At 38.7% G+C, this 23,535-nt stretch overlaps 1 protein-coding gene across 4 annotated transcripts in view; it reads right to left on the bottom strand.

Moving 5' to 3' along the window:
• KIF14 (kinesin family member 14) overlaps positions 1 to 22,929 on the bottom strand; it is a 68,923-nt gene extending 45,994 nt beyond the window's left edge. For 2 of the 4 annotated variants that reach the window (XM_032137061.2, XM_032137063.2), the window contains exons 1-13: positions 22,625 to 22,929; positions 19,824 to 21,049; positions 17,578 to 17,832; positions 16,560 to 16,647; positions 10,805 to 10,903; positions 8,240 to 8,292; positions 7,355 to 7,385; positions 6,836 to 6,943; positions 5,277 to 5,393; positions 4,659 to 4,774; positions 3,325 to 3,497; positions 1,773 to 1,920; positions 1,470 to 1,533 (exon numbers count right to left, since the gene is read on the bottom strand). In XM_032137061.2, coding sequence (XP_031992952.1) covers positions 1,470 to 1,533; positions 1,773 to 1,920; positions 3,325 to 3,497; positions 4,659 to 4,774; positions 5,277 to 5,393; positions 6,836 to 6,943; positions 7,355 to 7,385; positions 8,240 to 8,292; positions 10,805 to 10,903; positions 16,560 to 16,647; positions 17,578 to 17,832; positions 19,824 to 20,935 — 2,364 coding nt within the window. In that variant the 5' untranslated portion in view covers positions 20,936 to 21,049; positions 22,625 to 22,929. Of the gene's footprint in view, positions 1 to 1,469; positions 1,534 to 1,772; positions 1,921 to 3,324; positions 3,498 to 4,658; positions 4,775 to 5,276; positions 5,394 to 6,835; positions 6,944 to 7,354; positions 7,386 to 8,239; positions 8,293 to 10,804; positions 10,904 to 16,559; positions 16,648 to 17,577; positions 17,833 to 19,823; positions 21,491 to 22,624 lie in introns of those variants that run through there. The other 2 variants (XM_032137062.2, XM_058430786.1) reach the window with 2 other exon arrangements.
• Between the last annotated feature and the right edge of the window lie 606 nt (positions 22,930 to 23,535).

Here is a 23,535-nt window from a genome sequence, read left to right as displayed (position 1 = left end):
CTCTATCACCCAGGCTGGAGTGCAGTGGCATGATCTCAGCTCACTGCAACCTCTGCCTCCTGGGTTCAAACGATTCTCCTGCTTCAGCCTCCCAAGTAGCTGAGACTACAGGCGCATGCCACCATGCCCGGCTAATTTTTGTATTTTTAGTAGAGATAGGGTTTCGTCATGTTGCAGGCTGGTCTCGAACTCCTGACCTCAGGTGATCCACCCGCCTCAGCCTCCCAAAGTGCTGGGATTACAGGTGTGAGCCACCGTGCCCGGCCATAAAGGTTTTTTAGACTCTCTCCTCCTTCCTTAGAATCTCTCCTTTGTGACCTCCCTATCTTCTTTGTCCTTCACCATACTCAGTCTATCATCTATCATCACCAAATTGTGTCTATCAATCTATCATCACCAAATTGTGTCTTCTTATTGACTGTCCGTCTTTAGAATAGATCAGTTTGTTTTGTTGCATCTTCATTGCCTTCACCACAGGCCCCTGTCAACTCACACCAAAACTACTGAAGCAGCCTCTTGATCACCATCAACAGCTTCTGTTTTCAATCCATCTTATATCCTATGCCAGGTTAATTCTCTTGAAAGGGTGCTCTCAAAATGTAAATTCCCTGGCCACTTTTCAACAGCTTCTCACTTCCTACAGGATAAAACTTAATTTCCTTGGCCTGGAAATCAAGTCCTTCATAAACTAATCATAACATATCTTTCCAATTTTATCTCCTTATGATCTCATATAAACTGCTTCCAAAACTGATCTACATACCCTTTCTAAAGACACCTCAAACTTTTCTACCTTTACTTTCACAGAATTTTCTCTTCCGAGAATGCGCTCTTCCTTTTCTCTTCCTATTAAAATCTTACCCAAACTTTCAAAGCCCATCTCAAATGCCACCTCTTTTATGAGATTGGATTCGCCATGCCCAAGGAATTTTCCCTCCTTCTCCTGAATTCTTATAGTACTCCCCCACTACCAATCACTTGAAATACTTTTCATTATATTAGGTTCAACCATATGAAACTGCCAGTGTTCAACCATGCTTTACCTACAAAAATGGCAATTGCTTATGGCTCAATCTAATGAAATCACATTGCATTTCAGTCTTCTATTTACGTTTTGTAAATCTCTGTGGATCACAAGCTCTCTGAGGGATGAAACTGTAATCACCTTGGCTTCCCCTGTTCCTGGCACAGCATAGACATTTAATATATATTTGTAGAACCAAAGTAAATATAACAAGATCGTTTATTCATACTTTAACTTTCCAACTAGCTTATGGGCTGGCTCTAAGCAACCAGTCTTGATCTTAACATTTCTTTATATTAATTTTCCTTATGGTATTGCTTTGTACAGAGTCAGTATACAGTAAGTATTTGAAACATTAAATTTACATGCATTGGCATATTGGCAATATTTATTTCTTGGCATATTTCTTTTATTTTCAAATCAGTTTAGAAAGTTGAAATAATACCTGTAACTCTTTTGTTTCTTGAAGTTTTCTTTTTTCAGCTTGTTCAAACTTTTCTTTCCATGCTCTTTCCAAAGACAAAGAAAATAATAGAGTTAAAAACATCCAGATGTATAAGATTGAGAGTCAAGAGACAATGAAAATTAGGCAACTACCTAGTAATATTTAAAATATGATAATCTGGGAGTGGGCTGCTCTATTCATAAGGAAGGTAAGGAAAAAGACTCAGTATTCTCTTGAGGTCCCTGCCATTCCTATGATTCCAGAGCAACACACTTAACATTTAGAGTACTGACTGTACTCTACCTTTGCATTTCTGCCATGTCTCTCTCCTGTTGATGCAGTTTCATTCTTAAGGATGTTATTTCTTGCCGACACAGCCTGTATTGTTCAGGGTCAATATTCCGATTGTTTCTCTGAGCAGCTTTTAGCTTTGCAATTTCTGCCTTCAATTCTGAAGATTTATACAAAGATGCATGAATAATAACATTTAATATATAATAATTTCCACAGTAAGCATAATCTTCCAATCTTCTATTTCATTTGAAGTTTTAAATACAGTATTACTAAATAAAATAGAATATTGGAGAAATCAGCTTTACTTTATATAACCTATAAATCTTTACTTAGTCTTAACCTGAAATATGCTCCCATATTAATGAACTTTCCCTGTTCATAAGTAGGAAAGCTGTATAATGTACTGACCAAAGTGTAACACTTTTGAGAGGCAAAAGGGGAATTGTTAAAGTGAAAGTTTATTTAAAAAGTAAAGAAATAAAAGAATGGCTATCCACTAGGCAGAACAGCCAAGATCAAAGATTTTTCAAGCTGGAATTCAGAATATTTATTTATTTATTTATTTATTTAGACAGAGTCTCACTGTTGCCCAGGCTAGAGTGCACTGGTATGATCTCGGCTCATTGCAACCTCCACCTCCCAGGCTCAAGCAATTCTCCTGCCTCAGCTTCCCAAGTAGCCAGGATTACAGGCACCCACCACTGTGTCTGGCTAATTTTTGTATTTTTAGTAGAGACAGTGTTTCCCCATGTTGGCCAGGCTGGTCTCGAACTCCTGACCTTAAGTAGTCCGCCTGCGTTAGCCTCCCAAAGTGCTGGGATTATAGGCGTGAGCCACCACACCTGGCCCAGAATACTTATTTTTAATGAAAACAGTCCCACTTGTGAAACAGAAGGGATCCAAAAGGGAAAGGATGGACCAGGATAGAGAAATCAGATTCCTCTCTGGCTCATATATCTGAAGTGTCTATCACCTTCTGCTGCTAAAAAGGGCCAGAGGACAAAGGGGCATGAAAAGATGATAGTTCTACATCAGCAAAGATAAAACTATACAAATCAAGATTTCTTGCAGGCATTAAAGTCTATCCTAAATTGATGATTACCTAGAGATAAATAGAAAGCAGTATTTAGCATAAATGAAGTTCAGCCTATAGTAGAAACTCAAGCTCAAATTGCCTTTGGATCAATGAACTAAGCATGAGCAGAGGTAGTACATAAAATGTCAATGGAAGAGAGGTCATAAAAGAAAAACAGTAAATAGTTTTATTGGTATTTTGCTGCACACATCTATGACTGTGTAAATTTATTGTTTAATGCTTACTGTTTCTCCCTTACCCACACTCTGTCTTCTATGTTCTTTTTCTAATTGTTTTTCTCCTTATTACTTATTCTCTGTCCTTCTACCTATCATCCTCCATTACTATAGGCCGATGACTACAATCTATTAAAATAGGTATAGAAAAAAACCTTTGATGTTCATAAATTACATATTTTAAGACTGCAACTAATATCTGAGACTAAACTGTGGCAAAACAATTTTTAAATTCTGAGAAAATATTCACCTCTAATTAACTTAGCGTTCATATCTTCATTTACTTTGGCAATGTTGACTATTAAACGGGCTTGGTTAGCATATCTAAGTGTGCTTAATGTTTCTTCTATGTTGCTGGCAGCGGGACTAATCGTAGCAATCATTGCAGTTTTTGAATTTCCACCCAGACTTTCTTTTAACAGCCTGCAAGAAAAAAAAGTCATAATAAGACTTTGCTTCTACAACAACTTAATAACAGTAATTATCTAGAAAGCACAAAACAAACTAATAGGGTATATAATACAGTATTATTATACTCTACTCAAACACCATTTAAAACTTTTCTGGTATTTGTAACTATTTCTAGATCTCATAAACACTCTTTCTCTCTTATACTTTTTATATCGTTTCAGGAGGCAATAATCTGTGCAGAGATTTTAAAATGTGGTGAATCATCAAGTATTTCATGACTGTGAGCTACCATAGGGAAAAGACTATGTGTCTTGGTCATCTTTGTATTTCCAGTGCTACCACAACCTTTTGAAGCAGGTGTTCAATAAATGTTGAAAATGATGAACATTGAAACAAAAATTCTATATTGTACTAAAAGCAAAATCTTTATTTTAGAGAAAAAGAGTATAAGACTTAAAACATATATGAGTGCAGAATGAATGTCACTATTTTTAACTTTCATAAGACATGAAAAAAATCAGATTTTCCCTTATAGGTTTCAAGGTGGCAATCACATTATAATAAACCAATTATAAAGACACATTACCCTCAAGTAAAGATGCAGTCCTTATTGTAACTGTATATTAATGCCTATCAGAACTGAATATTAAATCCATACAGATGTAACCTGAATGTAACATATTGAAAATTAAATATACATTCACTAATGAAAACATTTATTGAGCACCCATGTATTAGTCATTGTGTAGTAAGCAAACAAAATTATTCAATTTCTCTTTATACAACTAGCAATATGTTTGGTAGTACCATATATGTTCAAACATCAGGCACAAATAGTAGTTAAGTACAAGAAGAGTTATTTACACTCATATAGTACATATTATGTATTAAGAACTGTACACTAATAATTTAATTCTCACTTACCCCTAAAAGGTATTGATTTTATTCCTATTTTACAGATGAGGAAACAGGCTAGAATATTAAGTAATTTGCCCAAAGTCACAGAGCTTATAAGACGCTGAGCTGAGATTCAAATCCAGGTAGTTTGGCTCTAGAATTCATAATGCTTACCACCTTTCTCCATCCCAAAGTTAACGAAGTCAGTCTATCATTCTTTTCCTCATAGTATTCACCATATTTTATACAATTCTTTATACTTCAAAAGATACTTGCCATGTAAGAACAGATTCACGATAAGGAATAAAAACTCTCCTTTGGTTTGCTTGTTCCGAGAGTGCAGATATAACTTTTCCCAAAGTTAGCAAGGACTTATTAATACTCACACCTTCCTGCATGCAAGAAAAAAAAAATTTTTTTAACTTCAAATACTTCTCAGCAAGAAATTTATTTCAGAAAATATATTTCTCCTCTAATTACTGAGTAAATACTTTTTTATTTTTATTTTTTGAGACAGAGAGTCTCACTCTGTTGCCCAGGCTGGAGTGCAGTGGCACAAACATGGCTCACTGTAGCCTCGACCATCCAGACTCAAGCGATCCTCCCACCTGAGCCTCTCAAGTAGCTGGGACTACAGACACATGCCACAACACCTGTCTATAAATACTTTTTTCTATAAACTACCAACTTTCTTATGACTCAAACATATTTTCTTTAAAAATTAATCATAACCAAAAAGTACGTATCTCTTTTTCGACCACAGCAATGCAGTCTATAAACTGCAGATAAAGATATATTTGGGGGGGGTTAAGTAATGTATTCAGTTTGTATTCTCCTTAAAATAATGACCTCAGGAATAAATTTCATCAAAAAGAGAAAAAGCATCCCATTTACCTTTAGTCGATCTCCACTAGTGTGAGCTGTAGAGCAGCGCTCACTGCCTGCCAGATCTATTAGGTTAATTCGACTTGTTATTCTGTGATCGTGTTCCTCCCCTTCCACAAATTCTGTCTACAGCAAAATGATATTAAATTAAATCAATTTAAGTTCTATGACTTCCAATCAATATAGATTTTTTAAAGGGAAAGTTGTAAAAGATTACACATCACTCTTTTATTTTTTAAACAGTCCCTCCTTTTTTTTTGAGACAGGATCTCACTCTGTTGCCCAGGCTGGAGTGCAGTGGCATGATCACGGCTCACTGCAGCCTTGATCTCCTGCGTTCAAGCAATTGTCCCACCTCGGGCTCCCAAGTAGCTGGGACTACAGGCCTGTGCTGCTACACTTGCTACTTTTTTTTATTTTTTAGTACAGACAACGTCTCACTATGTTGCTCAAGCTGGTCTCAAACTCCTGAGCTCAAGTGATCCTCCTGCCTCGGCCTCCCAAAGTGCTGGGATTACAGGCGTGAGCCACCACACCTGGCCTAAAATCATCCCTTCGTGAATCTGTGATAATTTATAACACAAAAATATTCACACGGTCTACTGAAAAGAATATATTGAGCAGCGGATAGATTATGCCAAAATAAAATAAATTACTTTAAAGAGATTAAAATCCATAACCACTCAGTTATATTAAGGAAATAACAATAAAGAAAAAGTTTAATGCACAAAGATGTTGCTTATCCCAGCATTATAATAGCAAAACATTTAAAAATAATATAAATGTCCAACAGTAGAGAACAACTTGAGGAACTGTAATAGTTAATGGAATATTATATAGCTATTAAAAATTATTTTATAAAAATTTTAATAACATAAAATTGTTACAGATTTTAACAGTGTGATTTTAAGTGACTTTAATTGTGATGGTAAAAAAAATTGAAAGACTATATACCAAAATGTTTAGAGGGGTTTATCTGAATAGTGGAACCTACGACTAAATTTTTAAAAATCTTTTACTTTCTGATGTTTTCATGTATAGTAATCTATGGCAGTATACTATTTACCAGATTTTTAAATCAATAGTAGATGCTTGTTATCATGATACCATTGATATGATCATATCAATATGTGATAGTATATTTTCATGTATAGTAATTATGCTGCATTTAATACATCTGGGATTGTATTGGGACCCGTATACACCCACATATAAATATACCTATACATATACATATGTGTTATTGTATAATTACTATACATGAAAATATATAATTATATTTGCATTATTACTACACATGAAAATATACTATCACATATTGATATGATCATATCAATGGTATCATGATAACAAGCATCTACTATTGATTTAAAAATCTGGTAAATAGTATACTGCCATAAGTCATTTGGTCATTGACCAAAAGTCATTGAAACTAAGGCCTATTTCCTACAATCAAATTAAGTTTATATATTTATATGACTGTACTTTTACCTTTTGATTTAAAGAAGACAATAAGAAAAACATGAAACTTAAATGCATTTACTATCTTGCCTGTGGAAAAAAAATACCTTGGTCTGGGTCATCACCAGGGTGAAAACCGAATGAGATCGGGAGCTTTTATCATTCATACCAGTAGCAGCAGTAGCTCTTTGTTTATTTCCCAATTCTAGCCAACTCTTATAAGAAAAAAGGAAGGAAGATCAGATCAGCAGACTGTAACTCACTGGTATAAAAATTAAGAGAGATAACATATACATATTTGTAATTAATTTATAAAATGAAATGAGTAAATATTTATCTTTTAACAATTTGTATTCCCATTGCCTTTTTTTCTGTCATAGAAATCTGAGGCCGGAAATAATAACTTTAAAAGGCTGTTTCCATAACTCTAAGCTTACATGAAGGTCAACATTTTTAATACAGAAGAGCAATTATTTTGATTGAAACTTAACAAAATCGGTTTGTGATAAATTAAGAAACTAACCTTTTATTTGTAAAACAGCAATTAAGAAAAAATATTCTTATAAATATTTAGGATTATGCTCTTTCTATCTAGTGAAAAGAAAACAAAATACAATCAATCTTACCTGGATATCAGTGTAAGAACTGACAATGTTCCTATTTTTAAGAAGTGAAAAGACAAAATCAATTTTACTGATGATTATACTCTTGTTCTCATAAAACAATAACATTTCAATTACATATTTACGCTGAAGATCACAATGGACTAATTCATGAATATTATTTTACTGATTCTCCCAGAATTTTTTATTTTCCCTATTCTTAAAGGACAGGAAATAAAATAATGCTTTAATTTTAACAAAAAGTATGATTTTTCTTAATACAAGGAAGCACCTTAGCATCTTAACATAATATTCAAGTCTAAGTCACAATACCAAAAGATATACTTTAACACGTATGTATATGTATAGGTATATTTATATGTGGGTGTATATGGGTCCCAATACAATCCCAGATGTATTCAATGCAGCTGAGTTAATACTTAATAACTTTTCCTTTCCTTTAAGAAAGCATTTGCAGTGTTGGAAAAGAAAGTAAATGACTCCTAGCATGCATCAAACTCTTAACTCTTCTTACTACCCTCTTCCCTGTCTAGCTTTGAGTCATAGGTATAAAAAGCAGGTTGAGAGGGAAGATTTAATTAGTGATGAAAGGAAGGGGCAAAAGAAAGAAAAAGCAAATATTTACTTCATACTCAGTATAATGAATACTCCATGGCAGACACTTTACAGGTACTATGAAAGACACATGCAAGTATTAAAACAAGTAACTAACACTCTATGGAAAGAGAGGGAAAACCTAACTGGACAATATCAAGGGTAGAAGGCTAAATAGTTACCCAGGGTTTCAAAGTTAGGAAGGCCAATGAGAATACAATAAAGATTATGGGAGAGTAACATTCACTCTATTCATGTTTTATCCTCTTTGCCCTTGCTGAACCAAATACTTACATTGACAGTGCTTCAACATATGGTCCATAAACAGGATGTTCCCTCACTCTCAGCTAGAAGAAGCAAATACATGCATCATTAGGAGTATGATGAATATTTCATATAATCTTAAATGATCGTTTTTTCTATATCTTGAGTTTAAGGTAAGAGATTTGTCTTTATTTTATCCAGGAAAAAAAAAACACAAAAGCTCTCACAAAAACAAATCTGTAAGGCATTAGGAAACAGCTTCAATATAAAAAACTGTTTATAGTAGCACAATAAGCAACAATATATTGTAGCATCAAGTCTTACTAGTTTTTTTATTCTTAAAAAACTGCTATTAGAATTGGCCAATAGACAATAATTAGAACAACATATTTTAGCATCAGATGTCTTACTAGTTTTTTGTTTGTTTGTCTGTTTTGAGACAGAGTCTTAGGCCGGGCGCGGTGGCTCACGCTTGTAATCCCAGCACTTTGGGAGGCTGAGGCGGGCGGATCACGAGGTCAGGAGATCGAGACCACGGTGAAACCCTGTCTCTACTAAAAATACAAAAAATTAGCCGGGCGTGGTGGCGGGCGCCTGTAGTCCCAGCTCCTCGGAGACAGAGTCTTGTTCTGTCACCCAGGCTGGAGCGCGGTGGTGCAATCTTGGCTCAGTGCAACCTCTGCCTCCTGAGTTCAAGCGATTCTCCTACCTCGGCCTTCTGAGTAGCTGAGATTACAAGACAGTGCCACCACACCAGCTAACTTTTGTATTTTCAGTAGAGAAGGAGTTTCACCATGTTGGCCAGGCTGGTCGGGAACTCCTGACCTCAAGTGATCTGCCCACCTCAGCCTCCCAAAGTACTGGGATTACAGGCGTGAGCCACCGCATCCAGTTTGTCTTCCTAGTTTTTCAGTAAGACATTTGAATGTTAAATTTTGCAGTAGCTATGACTTATATACTTTTAAATGCTCTCTAAAACATATTCGTTAAATTTCAGACATTAAAATTTTTCTTTATTGTTACATTATACATTTTCAACTTTGTGACCAGAAGCTTTAAACATATAGAAATCATAGAAGCAAATGTCAAGTTTTGTTTGTTTCTTGATGTTGCCAATAGTAAACTGCACAACCGTGGGCAAGTGAAGAAGACAACTGACTTCCTTTTTTTTTCTTGAGATGCAGTCTCGCTCTGTCACCAGGCTGGAGTGCGGTGGTGCAATCTCAGCTCACTGAAACCTCTGCTCCCGGGTTCAAGCGATTCTCCTGCCTCAGCCTCCTGAGTAGCTGGGACTACAGGCACGCGCCACCATGCCCAGCTAATTTTTGTATTTTTAATAGAGACGGGGTTTCACCATGTTGGCCAGGATGGTCTCCACCTCTTGACCTAGTGATCCACCCGCCTTGACCTCCCAAAGTGTTGCAATTACAGGCGTGAGCCACCATGCCCAGCCGTCATGTTTAGATTTTTGTTTATTGTGCTCCAAGGTCCATTGCAAAATTAAAAATTTTAAATTCGAATAGCAGTTTTTAAAAAAGAAGATATAATTGTGAAACTTTCTATTTCACAGATTATCTACAAGGTATGAATCTGCTAAATAATCCACTGAAATACATATCCTATAATAAAAATATAATTTTAAAAAGTTTTACTATGTTTTGGCTTATAGACTATTAGGGATCTGGTGTTCAACTTACATGGTCCAACTAAATCTTGGAACAAATATTTTATCTTTAGTTTTATACAATTCTTCATTAAAATAAAGAGGTTAAACCTAATAACTAATTTAATTTCTACTAGTGATAATGTTCTGCTTCTTTTTTTTTTTTTTTTTTGGAGACAAAGTCTCACTCTGTCACCCAGGATGGAGTATAGTGGCTCGATCTCAGCTCACTGCAACCTCCACCTCCCAGGTTCAAGCAATTCTCCTGCCTCAGCCTCCCAAGAAGCTGGAACTACAGGCGCAAGCCACCACGCCCGGCTAATTTTTTGTATTTTAGTAAAGACAGGGTTTCACCGTGTTGTCCAGGCTGGTCTTGAACTCCTGAGCTCCGGCAATCCGCCCGCCTCAGCCTCCCAAAGTGCTGGGATTACAGGAGTGAGCCACCACGCCCGGCCAGTGCTCTGCTTATTTTCTAAATAATCTAATTGGACTGTAGATCCAAGCATTTGCCATCATATAATTCTAGTAAAATTTTAAGCTGAGGTTGGGCGCGGTGGCTCACGCTTGTAATCCCAGCACTTTGGGAGGCCGAGGCAGGCGGATCACGAGGTCAGGAGATCGAGACCACGGTGAAACCCCGTCTCTACTAAAAATACAAAAAATTAGCCGGGCGTGGTGGCGGGCGCCTGTAGTCCCAGCTGCTCGGAGAGGCTGAGGCAGGAGAATGGCGTGAACCTGGGAGGCAGAGCTTGCAGTGAGCCGAGATCGCGCCACTGCACTCCAGCCTGGGTGACAGAGCGAGACTCCGTCTCAAAAAAAAAAAAAAAAAAAAAAAAAAAAAAACTTTAAGCTATACACCAGAGAACTCAAAGAATTAGATGCATTTATAAGAACAGAAATTCAAAACAAATAATAAATTGTTTTAATCTTACTGGTTGCTTTCTCTGCCCATTTTCATCTTTACAAACCAGAAGGTCGTGAATTTTTTCATTATATACTTCAAAGAAGCTCATTTCAATGTGATAGCTGACCTAGTAGGAATAGAAACACAGCATATAATTTATTTTATTGCAAATCATATCTGTGGTTAGGATCTAGTATCCAAAATATATAAATATATAAAAAATCCTACAACTCAACAACATAAAGACAAACAGCCCAATTTTAAAATGCACAAAGGACTTGAACAGACATTTCTCCAAAGAAGAACGTGCAAATGGCAAACAAGCACATGAAAAGATGCTCAACATCATTTCTCAGTAGGGAAATGCAAATCAAAATCACAATGAAAAACCACTTCACACCCACTAGGATGGCAATAATAATAAGTGGAAACCAACCAGTGTGGGTGAGGATGTGGAGAAACTGGAACGCTCCTCCATTGCTAGTGGATGTAAAATGGTGCGGCCACTGTGGAAAATAGTTAAAATATTTTTAACCTAAAAAGGTTAAAAATAGGATTACCAGGCCGGGCATGGTGGCTCACACCTGTAATCCCAGCACTTTGGGAGGCCGAGGTGGGAGGATCATTTGAGGTCAGGAGTTCAAGAACAGCCTGGCCAACATGGTGAAACCATACCTCTACTAAAAATACAAAAATTAGCTGGGCATGGTGCCAGGCACCTGTAATCCCAGGTACTCGGGAGGCTGAGGCAGGAGAATCGCTTGAACCTCGGAGGTGGAGGTTGCAGTGAGCTGAGATCGCGCTACTGCACTCCAGCCTAGGCGACAGAGAGAGACTCCATCTCAAAAACGAAAAAGAATCACCATAGAAATTTGGAAATTCCACTCCTATACATCCAAAACAATTGAGAACAGGTATTCAAACAAAAACATGCACCAATGTTCACAGAAGGACTATTCACAATAGCCAAAAGGTATAAACAACCCAAATGTCCATCAACTGATGAATGGATAAACAAAACTGGCAATATCCGTACAATGAAATATTAGTCAACCATTAAAAGGAATGAAGTACTGTATGTGCTACAATGTAGATGAACCTCAACACATTATGCTAAGTGAAAGAAGCCAGACACAAAATATCACACATTGCATGATTCCATTTATACGAAATTTCCAAAACAGGTAAATTCATAGAACAAAAGCAAACTAGTAGTTGCCAGGGATTGGGAAGAAGGGGGAATGGATTGTGACTGTTTAATAGGTAGAGGGTCCCCTTTGAGGGCAATGAAAATTTTTTGGCACTAGAAGTAACAGTTGTACATTATAAATGTACTGAATGCCACTGAATTGTATAAAGTGGTTAATTTGATGTTATGTGAATTTGATCTCAATAAAAAAAATTTTGGCTGGGCACGGTGGCTCACGCCTGTAATCCCAGCACTTTGGGAGGCCAAGGCAGGTGGATTACGAGGTCAAGACATCAAGACCATCCTGGCTAACACGGTGAAACCCTGTCTCCACTAAAAATACAAAAAATTAGCCGAGCGTGGTGGCAGGCGTCTGTAGTCCCAGCTACTCGGGAGGCTGAGGCAGGAGAATGGCATGAACCTTGGAGGCAGAGCTTGCAGTGAGCCGAGATCGCACCACTGCACTCCAGCCTGGGCGACAGAGCGAGACTCCATCTCAAAAAAAAAAAAAAAAAAAAAAAAAATTTAATATGAACAACAACAAAAGTCCTTGCATTTCTTCTTAACTTCTGCGTAAGGTTCGATTCAATCCAATAAGCATTCCTTAAGTACCTACCTACTGTGTGTATGGCTTTAGGTTACTGTCAGGACATAAAGAAGTTTAAGACAAGATTCTTGCCCATGAGGCTAAGATCTCAGAGACATATAACATACCTTCCAATAGATAAAACACAGCAATAGAAAATTAATTAAGAATCAAAATGAGATGACTATAAATATGACTAATCAGAAAGGGGAAAATTTAGGATGGCCAGAGAACAGGGAAGGAGTAAATAGAATGTGAGGCATGAGAGACAGAGTAGATTGAACCAGAAAGAGGGGGTAGGGCATTCTTGGGTAAGGACAGCAGGATCTGTGCATCGCATGTGCTCAGAATAGGAAAGACACCCTGTAGGTTGACATTTGGTCTGGTGAGCTGGAACCTTAAATCAACAATTCTTCCTGACTGGGAAAGAAAGCAATCATTAGACTAAGTGGGCTGAGCTTCTCCTCCTTTTGACTCTGAAAGATACAGTGTAGAGGCCAAAAAGGGGAACCTTTGCTTCCAAACAGCTCTTCTGACAGTTAGGGCATGGTTTCCTTATTAGAGAAATAAATTTCATCCACTGACCCAGAAGTGAGTCAGCAAGCATCTAACAGAATTGGAAGCTTCAAGGGAGTGTCAAAGAGATTTAAGTTCAATTCACCAAATATTTATTGTGCCCTACTAGGTACAAAGCACTCTTCCAGGAGGGTGGGAAAATATGAGATGAACTGGACATAGTTTTTATCCTGAAAGAACTCAGAAGCTAATTGGAGATGCAATACAGTACATGAGTATACAAGGCAGAATATAGCTGGTGTCATGAGAGAGAAACAAAACACTTCCAAAGAGACCAAGTATAAGGGAACACCAAGTAATTATAAGGTTATTGACAAATGCTATGAACAGGGATGGGGGCTGTCAGAATTCAATAAACATGTAATAATGCTTATTTTATGTAAAGTAGTATTTTATGTTATAGAGGCTCCAGAAGGACTTAGAAATGAAAATGTAGTGTGGGAAACAAATTGGAAAAGGTAGTTGGGGCCACATTGGAGAGGACCTACTTATTTATTCTCCTCTTAGGCTCCTGCCATCATGCTCACTATACCACCTTCTATTACCCCCATCTACATACTATTATCCTCTACCATCCTGGGTAATTCCAAAGTTGATATAACCACATTTAGCTGGGCTCACTATGTGCCAGGCACTCTTCAAAACCTTTTGTATAGATCAACTCATTTAATGCTCACAACAAATGTATGAGAAAGATATTGTCAATATCATCTCTATTTTCTGTTCTGAAACACAGAAAGACATTAAGTAAATTGTTTAAGATCACATTTCTACTCCAGTGATGAAGCTTAGATTCAAATTCAAATAATGTATCTCCAAAGTCCATGCTCTTTTTTTTTTTTTTTGAGACACAGTCTTGCTCTGTCTCCCAGGCTGGAGTACAGTGGCATGATCTCAGCTCACTGCAATCTCCGCCTCCAGGGTTCAAGCGATTCTCCTGCCTCAGCCTCCCGAATAGCTAGGAATACAGGCACCCGCCACCACACCTGGCTAATTTTTGTATTCTTAGTAGAGACAGGGTTTCACCATGTTGGCCAGGCTGGTCTCAAACTCCTGACCTCAGGTGGTCCACCTGCCTCGGCCTCCCAAAGTGCTGGGATTACAGGCGTGAGCCACCATGCCTGGCTGACCATGCTCTTAAGCATCCATTACACTGTTATTTAATGACATAGTCGTTCCACGCAAAATCTGAGCCTCCCAGTCCTTTGAAATCATTCCAAAGACCTTTACCTCAACTACACTTATCTATCTCTTCCTGGCTTTACCTTCAAATTACTATCCTTCTAAAATCTGGACAGCCAATAAAGAACTCTGCCCCACAAGCCCACAGCTTTCTCTTATGCCCACTAAACTTGGACTTGAATCATATATCATCTCACAGTCTCAAGACCACCATGTTTCTATTGATCCCCATACTCTTCCTATTTTCAATTTAGTTACTGGAAATGAGAGGTTGAGGGTAGAAGAAGACACAGGAGAGGTAGTATATCCACAGAAGAGACAGAACTCATCAATTACTCAAATCTACTTTTCCTCTTGTGATCTCAAAAAATGACATAGATATCTAATCCGGTTGTCCAACCAGAAACATCGATTTCTCTCTCCCTCATCCTCCATTTCCAATAATCAGCAAGTCTTACCAGTTATACTTACTAAGATAGTCCTTCATGAGCCAAGTTCTGCAGGCCTTTCTAGTTTATTCTTTTTTTTTTTTCTGAGATGGAGTCATGCTCTGTCACCCAGGCTGGAGTGCAGTGGCGTGATCTCAGCTCACTGCAACCTCCATCTCCCTGGTTGAAGCGATTCTCCTGCCTCAGCCTCCCAAGTAGCTGGGATTACAGGCATGTGCCACCACACCCGGCTAATTTTTGTATTTTTAGTAGAGACAGGATTTCACCATGTTGGCCAGGCTGGTCTCGAGCTCCTGACCTCAGATGATCTGCCTGCTTTGGCCTCCAAAAGTACTGGGATTACAGGCATGAGCCACCACACCCAGCCTCTAGTTTCTTCTCTTATCACTCTCCACCCTCAAATTCTGTGCTCAAAACACAGTGAACAATTTATAGAATCCCAAAGGCTCCCTACTTTTTTGTTTTCAAATCTTGGTCCATGCTGCTCCCTCTTCCTGGAATGTCCTTCTCCCCTTCTTCACCAAGCTAATAATGCTATGTATCCTTCAAAAATAAGCTCAGCTGCTCCTTCCTCTGAGAGAATGTCTCCCTCCAACCTTATATGTTCTCACTTACATGTTCTATTAGAGCATCTACTTTAGTTTGTTTAGCATTTAATTGATTGTACTTGGCTGTTAAATGACTTATTTCTCCCACTACACTCCTTTGAATACAGGGACTGGGTCTTTTAACTCCACACCCCTAAACTAGCACAATTTTCTCAACTTCCTTTATCATAAAAAATACTAGAGAAAAGCACGAAAATTATAAAATCCCAAGCTCTACACCAGACCAACTGACTCAGAATCCCCGGAAGAGATTTTTAGCAAGTGTGTACATACATATACACATGCACATATATGTCCCTGCCAAGAATCCCTGGTGATTCTTATGACCAAGAAAATTTGAGAAAAAAAAATTTTGATCTAACAAGCTGCCTGGCAACAGCAGAATGCTCAGTAAAAGGTAGCTGCATGTGTAAATGAATAAGTGAAATAGGAAGCCAGTACAGCCTATTCAGGTGTAGTACAGTGGAAAAATCATGGCTTTTGAAGTCAACCCTGGGTTCAAATCCCAATTTCACTACTCTTTCTGATTCACATTGTCCAAAAGTTTATGCCTGCTGTCCTTGGTTAAGCTGTGCACCTCTCTGACTACAAAGACACGTATAGCCGGGCGCGGTGGCTCACGCTTGTAATCCCAGCACTTTGGGAGGCCGAGGCGGGCGGATCACGAGGTCAGGAGATCGAGACCACGGTGAAACCCCGTCTCTACCAAAAATACAAAAAATTAGCCGGGCGTGGTGGCGGGCGCCTGTGGTCCCAGCTACTCGGAGAGGCTGAGGCAGGAGAATGGCGTGAGCCCGGGAGGCGGAGGTTGCAGTGAGCCGAGATCGCGCCACTGCACTCCAGCCTGGGCGACAGAGCGAGACTCCGTCTCAAAAAAAAAAAAAAAAAAAAAAGACACGTATAATAGTACATAGCTACCACATTTGTGAGCCTCTGTGTATACACAAAAGTAAAGCAAAAGCAAGAGAGAGAAGACAGAAGAGACGACATCACTATCACTGACCACCAGATGAAACTGATTCTGAATTTAGAATTTCCACCCTCCCTCTCCATACCACTGTTCCAAAGAAGAGTGATCTATAAATTAGAACTGATCTTCCATTAAGTATTTCCTTAGTGGCCATGACTGATTTGAACTTGATTTGACTATTTTCTACTCTGATAAGAAGCTTGCAGGTATTATAAGAACGTACCTCTTGGGTTTGTTTTCCGGCTACTTGAGAAAAAAGATCTTCACAAAATCTTGGAATTATTCCTGGTTCTTCACTAAATCCCATCATCCTGAAAAATACATTATGAATAAGGGGGAAATAAAACTAATTCTTTTTTTTTAATTATTTTTGGGGAAATAGGCTGGGAAGGGAGTAGGAAGCAAGTTCATTGAATATCATAATTAAGAATCTGGACTCTGGAGTCAAATCTGCCTGAGTCCAAATCTTGACTCCAAGATATTTAACCTCACTAAACTTCAATTTCTTCTACTGTAAAATGGGAATAATAAAACTATCTAATTCAGAGAATTGTTGTGAGAGAATATAAGCAAAGTCTTTAGCACAGTGCCTGGAATATAGTAAGAACTCATATGTTGGGCAACCCACTTGGGTCCCCTTCCACGCTGTGGAAGGTTTGTTCTTTTGCTCTTCACAACAAACCTTGCTACAAAAAAAAAAAAAAAGAACTCAAATATTAGCTACTGTTAAAATGCTGAGTATTTCCTTCTAGAACAGGTATTATCATAGCTACCATTTACCAGATGCCCCCCCCCCCACCCTTTTTTCTTAAGAGATGAGGACTAAGTTGCCCAGGCTGGACTTGAACTCCTGCGCTTAAGCAATCCTCCTACCTCAGCTTCCCAAGTAGCTGAGACTACAGGTGTGTGCCATCACATCCAGCTTACATGCCTTACTTTTAATTCTCACCAAAATACTTATAAGATAACCTCTCTAGGCCTCAGTTTATGTAAAATATATAAAGTACAGTAAAATGGGGCCAATGATAATTACAAGATGAACTGTATCAAGGTAAATGTGTAAACTGAAGCCCAGAGGCTAAGTAAATTGCCCAAGTTTGCAAAACTGGTATATAAAATGGGTGAGATTTGGGCCAAGATCTGTGTGGTTTCAAACGATATTCTTTCTATCACCCCCATGCCGCTTCTCACAAAAGTATATTTAAACACTTCTGGATAATTGCATTTCCAATACAACTTACGTATATGATTTTCCAGAGCCAGTCTGACCATAAGCAAAAAGACAGGTATTGAAGCCTTCGAAGGCTCTTTCTAGGAGTGGTGCTGCTAGCTTCTCATAGACAGTCGTCTGGCTAGCGTAGTGAGGATGACACTCATCAAAAGACCAGAATGAAATATCATAAATAAAATTATAAATTTGTTTCATGTCAGGATGTTCCACAGTTATTTCTTTCCCAGTCATGAAGACCACCTGGGATGCTTTTTCAATCTTCTCTCTTGAAAGAAGCACAAAGAAAAAAATCAAGTAACTAAAATTGTCATGGGTATTATTCTCACAGAATATAATAAATACCTCAAAACTATTTAAACAATCTTCCAAGGCAAGATAATTCTTTAGTTTTATGTGGAAAATGCAGATAAGCAAACATAATTCTAGTGGGTTTCCAAAATATACTTCCTGTGGCTCCAGTGCCACCAAAGGGAAAATTCCAGATTTCCCCAGAAAACCAATTCTACTTTTACAAGATTTTTTTCCTCTGTTTTTTTTCTCTTGAACTATACCTTTCCCCATCCCACCTACTATAATCTACCTATACTCTTCATTCAAATTTAGAAACATCTTTATTATACAAATTTGGGGGGTACCAATCTAAATAAAGCTGACAGAAAATACAAATACAATTTTAAAAACTCAGTTGACTATAAGTTTGAATCATAAATCTCTCTTGGCTACTAAAGATCTCTCCTCCTTCCTCTAGATTCTCTCCCTTAAAATCACGAATCTTCATGTATACCCTTTTTCCCTTTGAGACTTAGGTGGAAATCTTTCACGTACTTTAGATCTACAGAAAAACATCATTACTCCTTGTCTGGCTCCAGATATACACTTCCTCCCTGCTCCACCCCTGACTCTGAGACTGCTTTAAATCAGAATTTATTCTGGAAAAAACACCTGCCTCATCAATTTGACAAGTACTGTACCCTGGCCCTGCTTTCAAGGCTTGTCTGATGAGTTTGGATTCAGGCACTTGGTCCCTTACTAAGTTCAGTACAGTCATCCATCTTGCGTTTTGTCCCTACCAGCTCTTTCTATTGTTTCTCTTCCTATCATGGTTCTTGAGGCTCTATTAGGCATTCCAATTCTCTCAAACCAACTCACCCTCAGTTCTCCCTCTTAATACTAACCCATTGGCATGAAAAAGATTCTACAGTACTGTATAACTTGCCTTTAACTACTGACCCCTTAGGTTCAAACTGGAGGTTCCTGCCCTGATGCAGTGGTCACCAAATCCTCTTCTAACTTGCTTAGATACACAGCTTCAAGTTAAACACTACTAACCCTGTGAAGTTTTTCACTGTCCCTTAAAAAATTTTAAACAACTACATTAAAATATTTTAAAACAATTACATTTTGTCGCATTCGCATTTTGTCATGTCCATCTTTTCCAATCTTTAATCTGTGTCTTTCCCACCCACAACCACTTTTGCCATCAAAATCAAATCTAATGTATCACTGCATTTGTAACAACTATATAGTAATCGGAGACAATGATGATGATAATCACCACTCTGGAAAGGGTTTTGAAAGGACCTCTTTAGGGAACCAGTAATTTGTTATGGCTCTTCTGTTTTTTTGAAACAGAGTCTCGTTCTGTCACCCAGGCTGGAGTGCAGTGGCCTGATCTCAGCTCAATGCAGCTCTGCCTCCCAGGTTCAAGTGATTCTCCTGCCTCAGCCTCCCGAGTAGCTGGGATTACAGGTGTGCACCACCATGCCCGGCAAATTTTTGTATTTTTAGTAGAGACAGGGTATCACCATATTGGCCAGGCTGGTCTCAAACCCCTGACCTCAAGTGATCAGCCTGCCTCGGCCTCCCAAAGCACTGGGATTACAGGCGTGACCCACCATACCTGGCCTGTTAGGGCTCTTTTTAAGGGATAGGTATAACATTACAGCATATATTGCAGATCTGCAAGCAGATTTCATTAGAGACCTAAGTGACTTATTCAGACTTTTTAAAAGCAATATATCTAGAGAAACTTCAATATACAAAATATGGTAATTCAATTTTTTAATTTTATAGTCAGCCATCAAAAATTATCAACACACTACAACTAGATCTATAAGTTCTTTCTATATAAAAGTATTGCCAACAAGTTTGAAGATGCATGAATACACTGACCTTCCAAAGGCAGAGAGGAATTAAAGGTACGTTATTACGTTACATGTAACTGCTTGGCTTTAGATTTTAAAAGGCGTCACATACCTCTTGGTGAAAGGTCTTACGCGTACTGCCACTGTCACTTGACTATTCTCTACTTTTAAGGGGTCTTTTCCTGCAGAGATGTTCTGAACTACAGTTTCTTCTTCGGGAAGGATTGTATTTTCTGTGGACCTTTCCTGTTTATTTGCAAGACAAGAACTTTTTGGTCTTTGTTTAACTTGAAGGTTAGACATTCTTTTCTTCAGTATTGATGGAGCTGGGCTCTTAACCTGAGGCAGGCCGCACTTTGGTGTCAATTTGTGTTCTATTGTACATTTTGTAGGTGTTCTTTTTTCTAAGCTCCCAAATTTATTTGAAGTTTTTGCAATTTCCTTCCCAATACTTCTATGATACAAGTCTCCTGTTCCCAACACTTTGATATCCAACTTGCTCTGAGTAGGTTTCGTTGTCAAGTGTCCTGATCTAACAACTTCAGTCTGACTCAGGGAAGCAGTGGGTGCTCTATTACTTGAGTACTTAAGTGCAACATTTTCATTTGCTCTACTGGGGGCAGAAAATGTTTCTTTGTATCTCTTATCAGCCATCATTTCAATGACTTGTGGATCTTCATCTAAAGGTATAGAAGAAGCAACAAAAGAGTTTTTAGCATTATTTACAATCCTTACATTTGTTCTACTTTCCTTAGAAACACCATTATTTTCTGTTTCACCTCCCACATTCAGTGTCATTTTGACAGAATCTGTTTCAGCTGTTTTCCACTTTTCTGCATAATCTGTTTTAGCACGACGTTGTAATGTAAGGCGTGTTTCTGCTGTTTTTTCAGCTGTGTCTTCCAACTCACTACCAAGCAAAGATGATTCTTTGTTCCTTGTAGTTCTTCTCTGAAGTGCCAATCTACCTACAGGATTAGGGGTAAGGGGCAAGTCTGCTGTTTTTTTACTGACAGAAATAACATAAGTTCTATTTATGTCTCTGACTTTACCTGCAGATCTCGATAATGGATCATCATTTTCACATTCTGACATATCCGACTTCAAATGCAGCTTAAGTCGGCTACTGTGGGTGAGGGCATACAGTGATGAACTATTTTGGGAAGATGGAATATCAAGAATATCACTGCTGTTATTTCTATTATGAGTACTGTGTAATGACATTTTGGCAGACAGTTATTTCAAAAAAGAATGTTACTAAGACCCTAAGCTCTTCTTTGGACATTCATTTGATTTCCAGCCATTTCTTATGTATCCATTTCTGAAATATCTGCTAAACTGAAAGAAAAAAAAAAGAGATTTAGATTACATAGACTACAAGCAAGCTTTAAAAATATATAGAGAACATCCCATTGTGTAAGTAAATTCCCAGCGGCATACATTACAATAGATCACAATCTGCAGCTCAGATACTGCTTCCAAGCAACTTCAGGCAAATCTCTCAGAGAACTTAGCATCATTATTCAACAAATATTGACTAAGTTTCCATCAGTGTCAGGCCCTCTGATAGATACTGTAGACTTCAAAGACAAGAATACAATTCCCATCTCTTTAGTCTAGAAGAAATATACTGATAAGCCATATATCAGGTCAAATGTGTCAAGTGACTTTGGAGATGTAAAAAGTGCATGTCAACAAAGATTTTCAAGTACTCCCAGCATGGGGAGTGGGAAGAACTAAAGGAAACCCTAGCACCTAAATCAGAGTGTGGAGCAAAGTATTTTTATAAATACCTGCTACATGTATTTTTTTTTTTTTTTTTTTTTGCCAATGTTCCCTAAGAAGGTTTATTTTATTTTAATAAAAATTTTTTTTCGAGACGGAGTCTTGCTCTGTCACCGGGCTGGAGTGCAGTGGCATGACCTTGGCTTGCTGCAACCTCCACCTCCTGTATTCAAGCGATTCTCCTCCCTCAGCCTCCCAAGTAGCTGGGACTACAGGCACCCATCACCACACCCAGCTAATTTTTGTATTTTTAGTAGAGACGGGGTTTCACCATGTTGGCCAGGATGGTCTCAATCTCTTGACCTTGTGATCCACCCGCCTCGGCCTCCCAAAGTGCTGGGATTACAGGCGTGAGCCACCGCGTCCGGCCCATGTATGTTGAATACAGGAATGCCTATAGAGAAGATTAAATTGACTGGTGTCACGAGGCAGATTATTTCCAAGTACCACAGGCAGTAAGTACAATAAGTACTGTAAATTAATTGTGTTGAGAAAATCCATGCAAGATTAGATAAACAGACAACCTGCCCTTTAGCAGTAAGACAACAAATTAGACAGAGGCGTATGTAAATATACAGCAACAATATCTATCAGGTATTAACGTTTTAAAGAAAGGGAACAGCAGTGACAGCTAAGAGACCTGGCTTTTAGTCAACTTTGTATCCAACTCCTTACAAAGATGTAAACAAGACTTTAAATTTGCATGCCGGGTTCTAACCTGTAAAATGACACTGGTTCAAACTATCACAAAGATTATTGCTATCGAGGAACAAATTAATGGAAGGTAATTTTTAAATTAGGCTTTTAAATTTTTACATAAATAAGTCATTACAAAAAAATTCGTCAGGTTATAAGCATCTCCCATCAACGTTTCAACTCAAAATACAGAATTTTCCTGTTATGAAATGGATTTAAAGGCAAAAAAAAAGATTCTGGAAATTCTCTTGCAACTAAAAACCATTTGCGATTTGCACAAATCAATACGGTTTCTCTTTGAGGAGTTTCGCCATCAGATTTTAAAGAGGACTGGAAGGAATACAAGGAAAATGAACACAATCCAAACCAAAACATCCGGTGATTCTGTTCTTTCTGTCCTAGTCATTACCAGGTGCTATGACTAAGAATTACCTCTTAATGCCAACCGACTCGGGGAGAAGCCCGCGGGCCGAGCGGCCCTGAAGTCCAGCTTCCCGGTCCCACCAGAAACGCTGCCTTGCGCCCTTCGTTCGGGGACCCCTTCGCCGCCGACCTGGAATTCTGAGGAACTGAATGGGGGACCGGAGCTAAGACCACCCGCAAGCAAAGCAGCGGTCGCCTGTAGGGAAAGCGTCCGCAGGCCCTCCCCAGTGCCGAAACTTCGCCCGTCTGCAGGGTCCGGCACCTTGGGAACCCCTCGAGACAGTCCCCACGCCACTCACAGCCTCCAGCGGCGGCTCCCCAGAAGGCCGCAATTTGAATGGGCGCCCCGCCTTCTGATTGGCTGCTGGGCGTAGCGGCGGGTGCCGCGCCGTCGCTTACTCCCGCCCCCCGGAAGTGCCGGTGATTGGGCTCCGGTAGCCGTCTCTGAATGTTAGACTTGCCCCACCCTCATCTCCCAGGCGACGCTCCCGCCCCTCCTCGGGTTCTGCTAAAGCGTGGAGTTTGGTCCCTTTTAAATCCGACTACAGGAAGGGGCGGTGGTCGCGGGCGCAGCGGGCACCTCGTTGAAGTGGGTGTTAAACGAAAAGCATGACAGTGACACTCTTGTCCATCTTTAATCTGAAAGAAGCCATTACATCGAAGACTTCACATTGTAAGTGGATATTTGCCACCAAGTTAATCATAATAATTAACTTTTCTAGTGTTTCCTACGCAAGGCGTTCAAGTAGGAAATATGCTAAATGTCTTATATGAATTTTTAAACACTCAGTCCTGAAAATCTTGTGAGATAAATATTAATGTTACTCCTAGTTTACAGATGAGGAACTGAGGTTTAGAGTTAAACTTGTGAAAGATCAGACAATTAGCAGTGGCATAATTAGAACTTGAAGGTTCTTGCC

The sequence above is a fragment of the Hylobates moloch genome, unplaced genomic scaffold (assembly GCF_009828535.3).
Source record: "Hylobates moloch isolate HMO894 unplaced genomic scaffold, HMol_V3 SCAFFOLD_18, whole genome shotgun sequence".
In the NCBI taxonomy this organism is placed as follows: Eukaryota; Metazoa; Chordata; class Mammalia; order Primates; family Hylobatidae; genus Hylobates; species Hylobates moloch.
The sequence above is the reverse complement of the archived record's forward strand: the minus strand, read 5'-3'. Positions and strand labels throughout refer to the sequence as shown.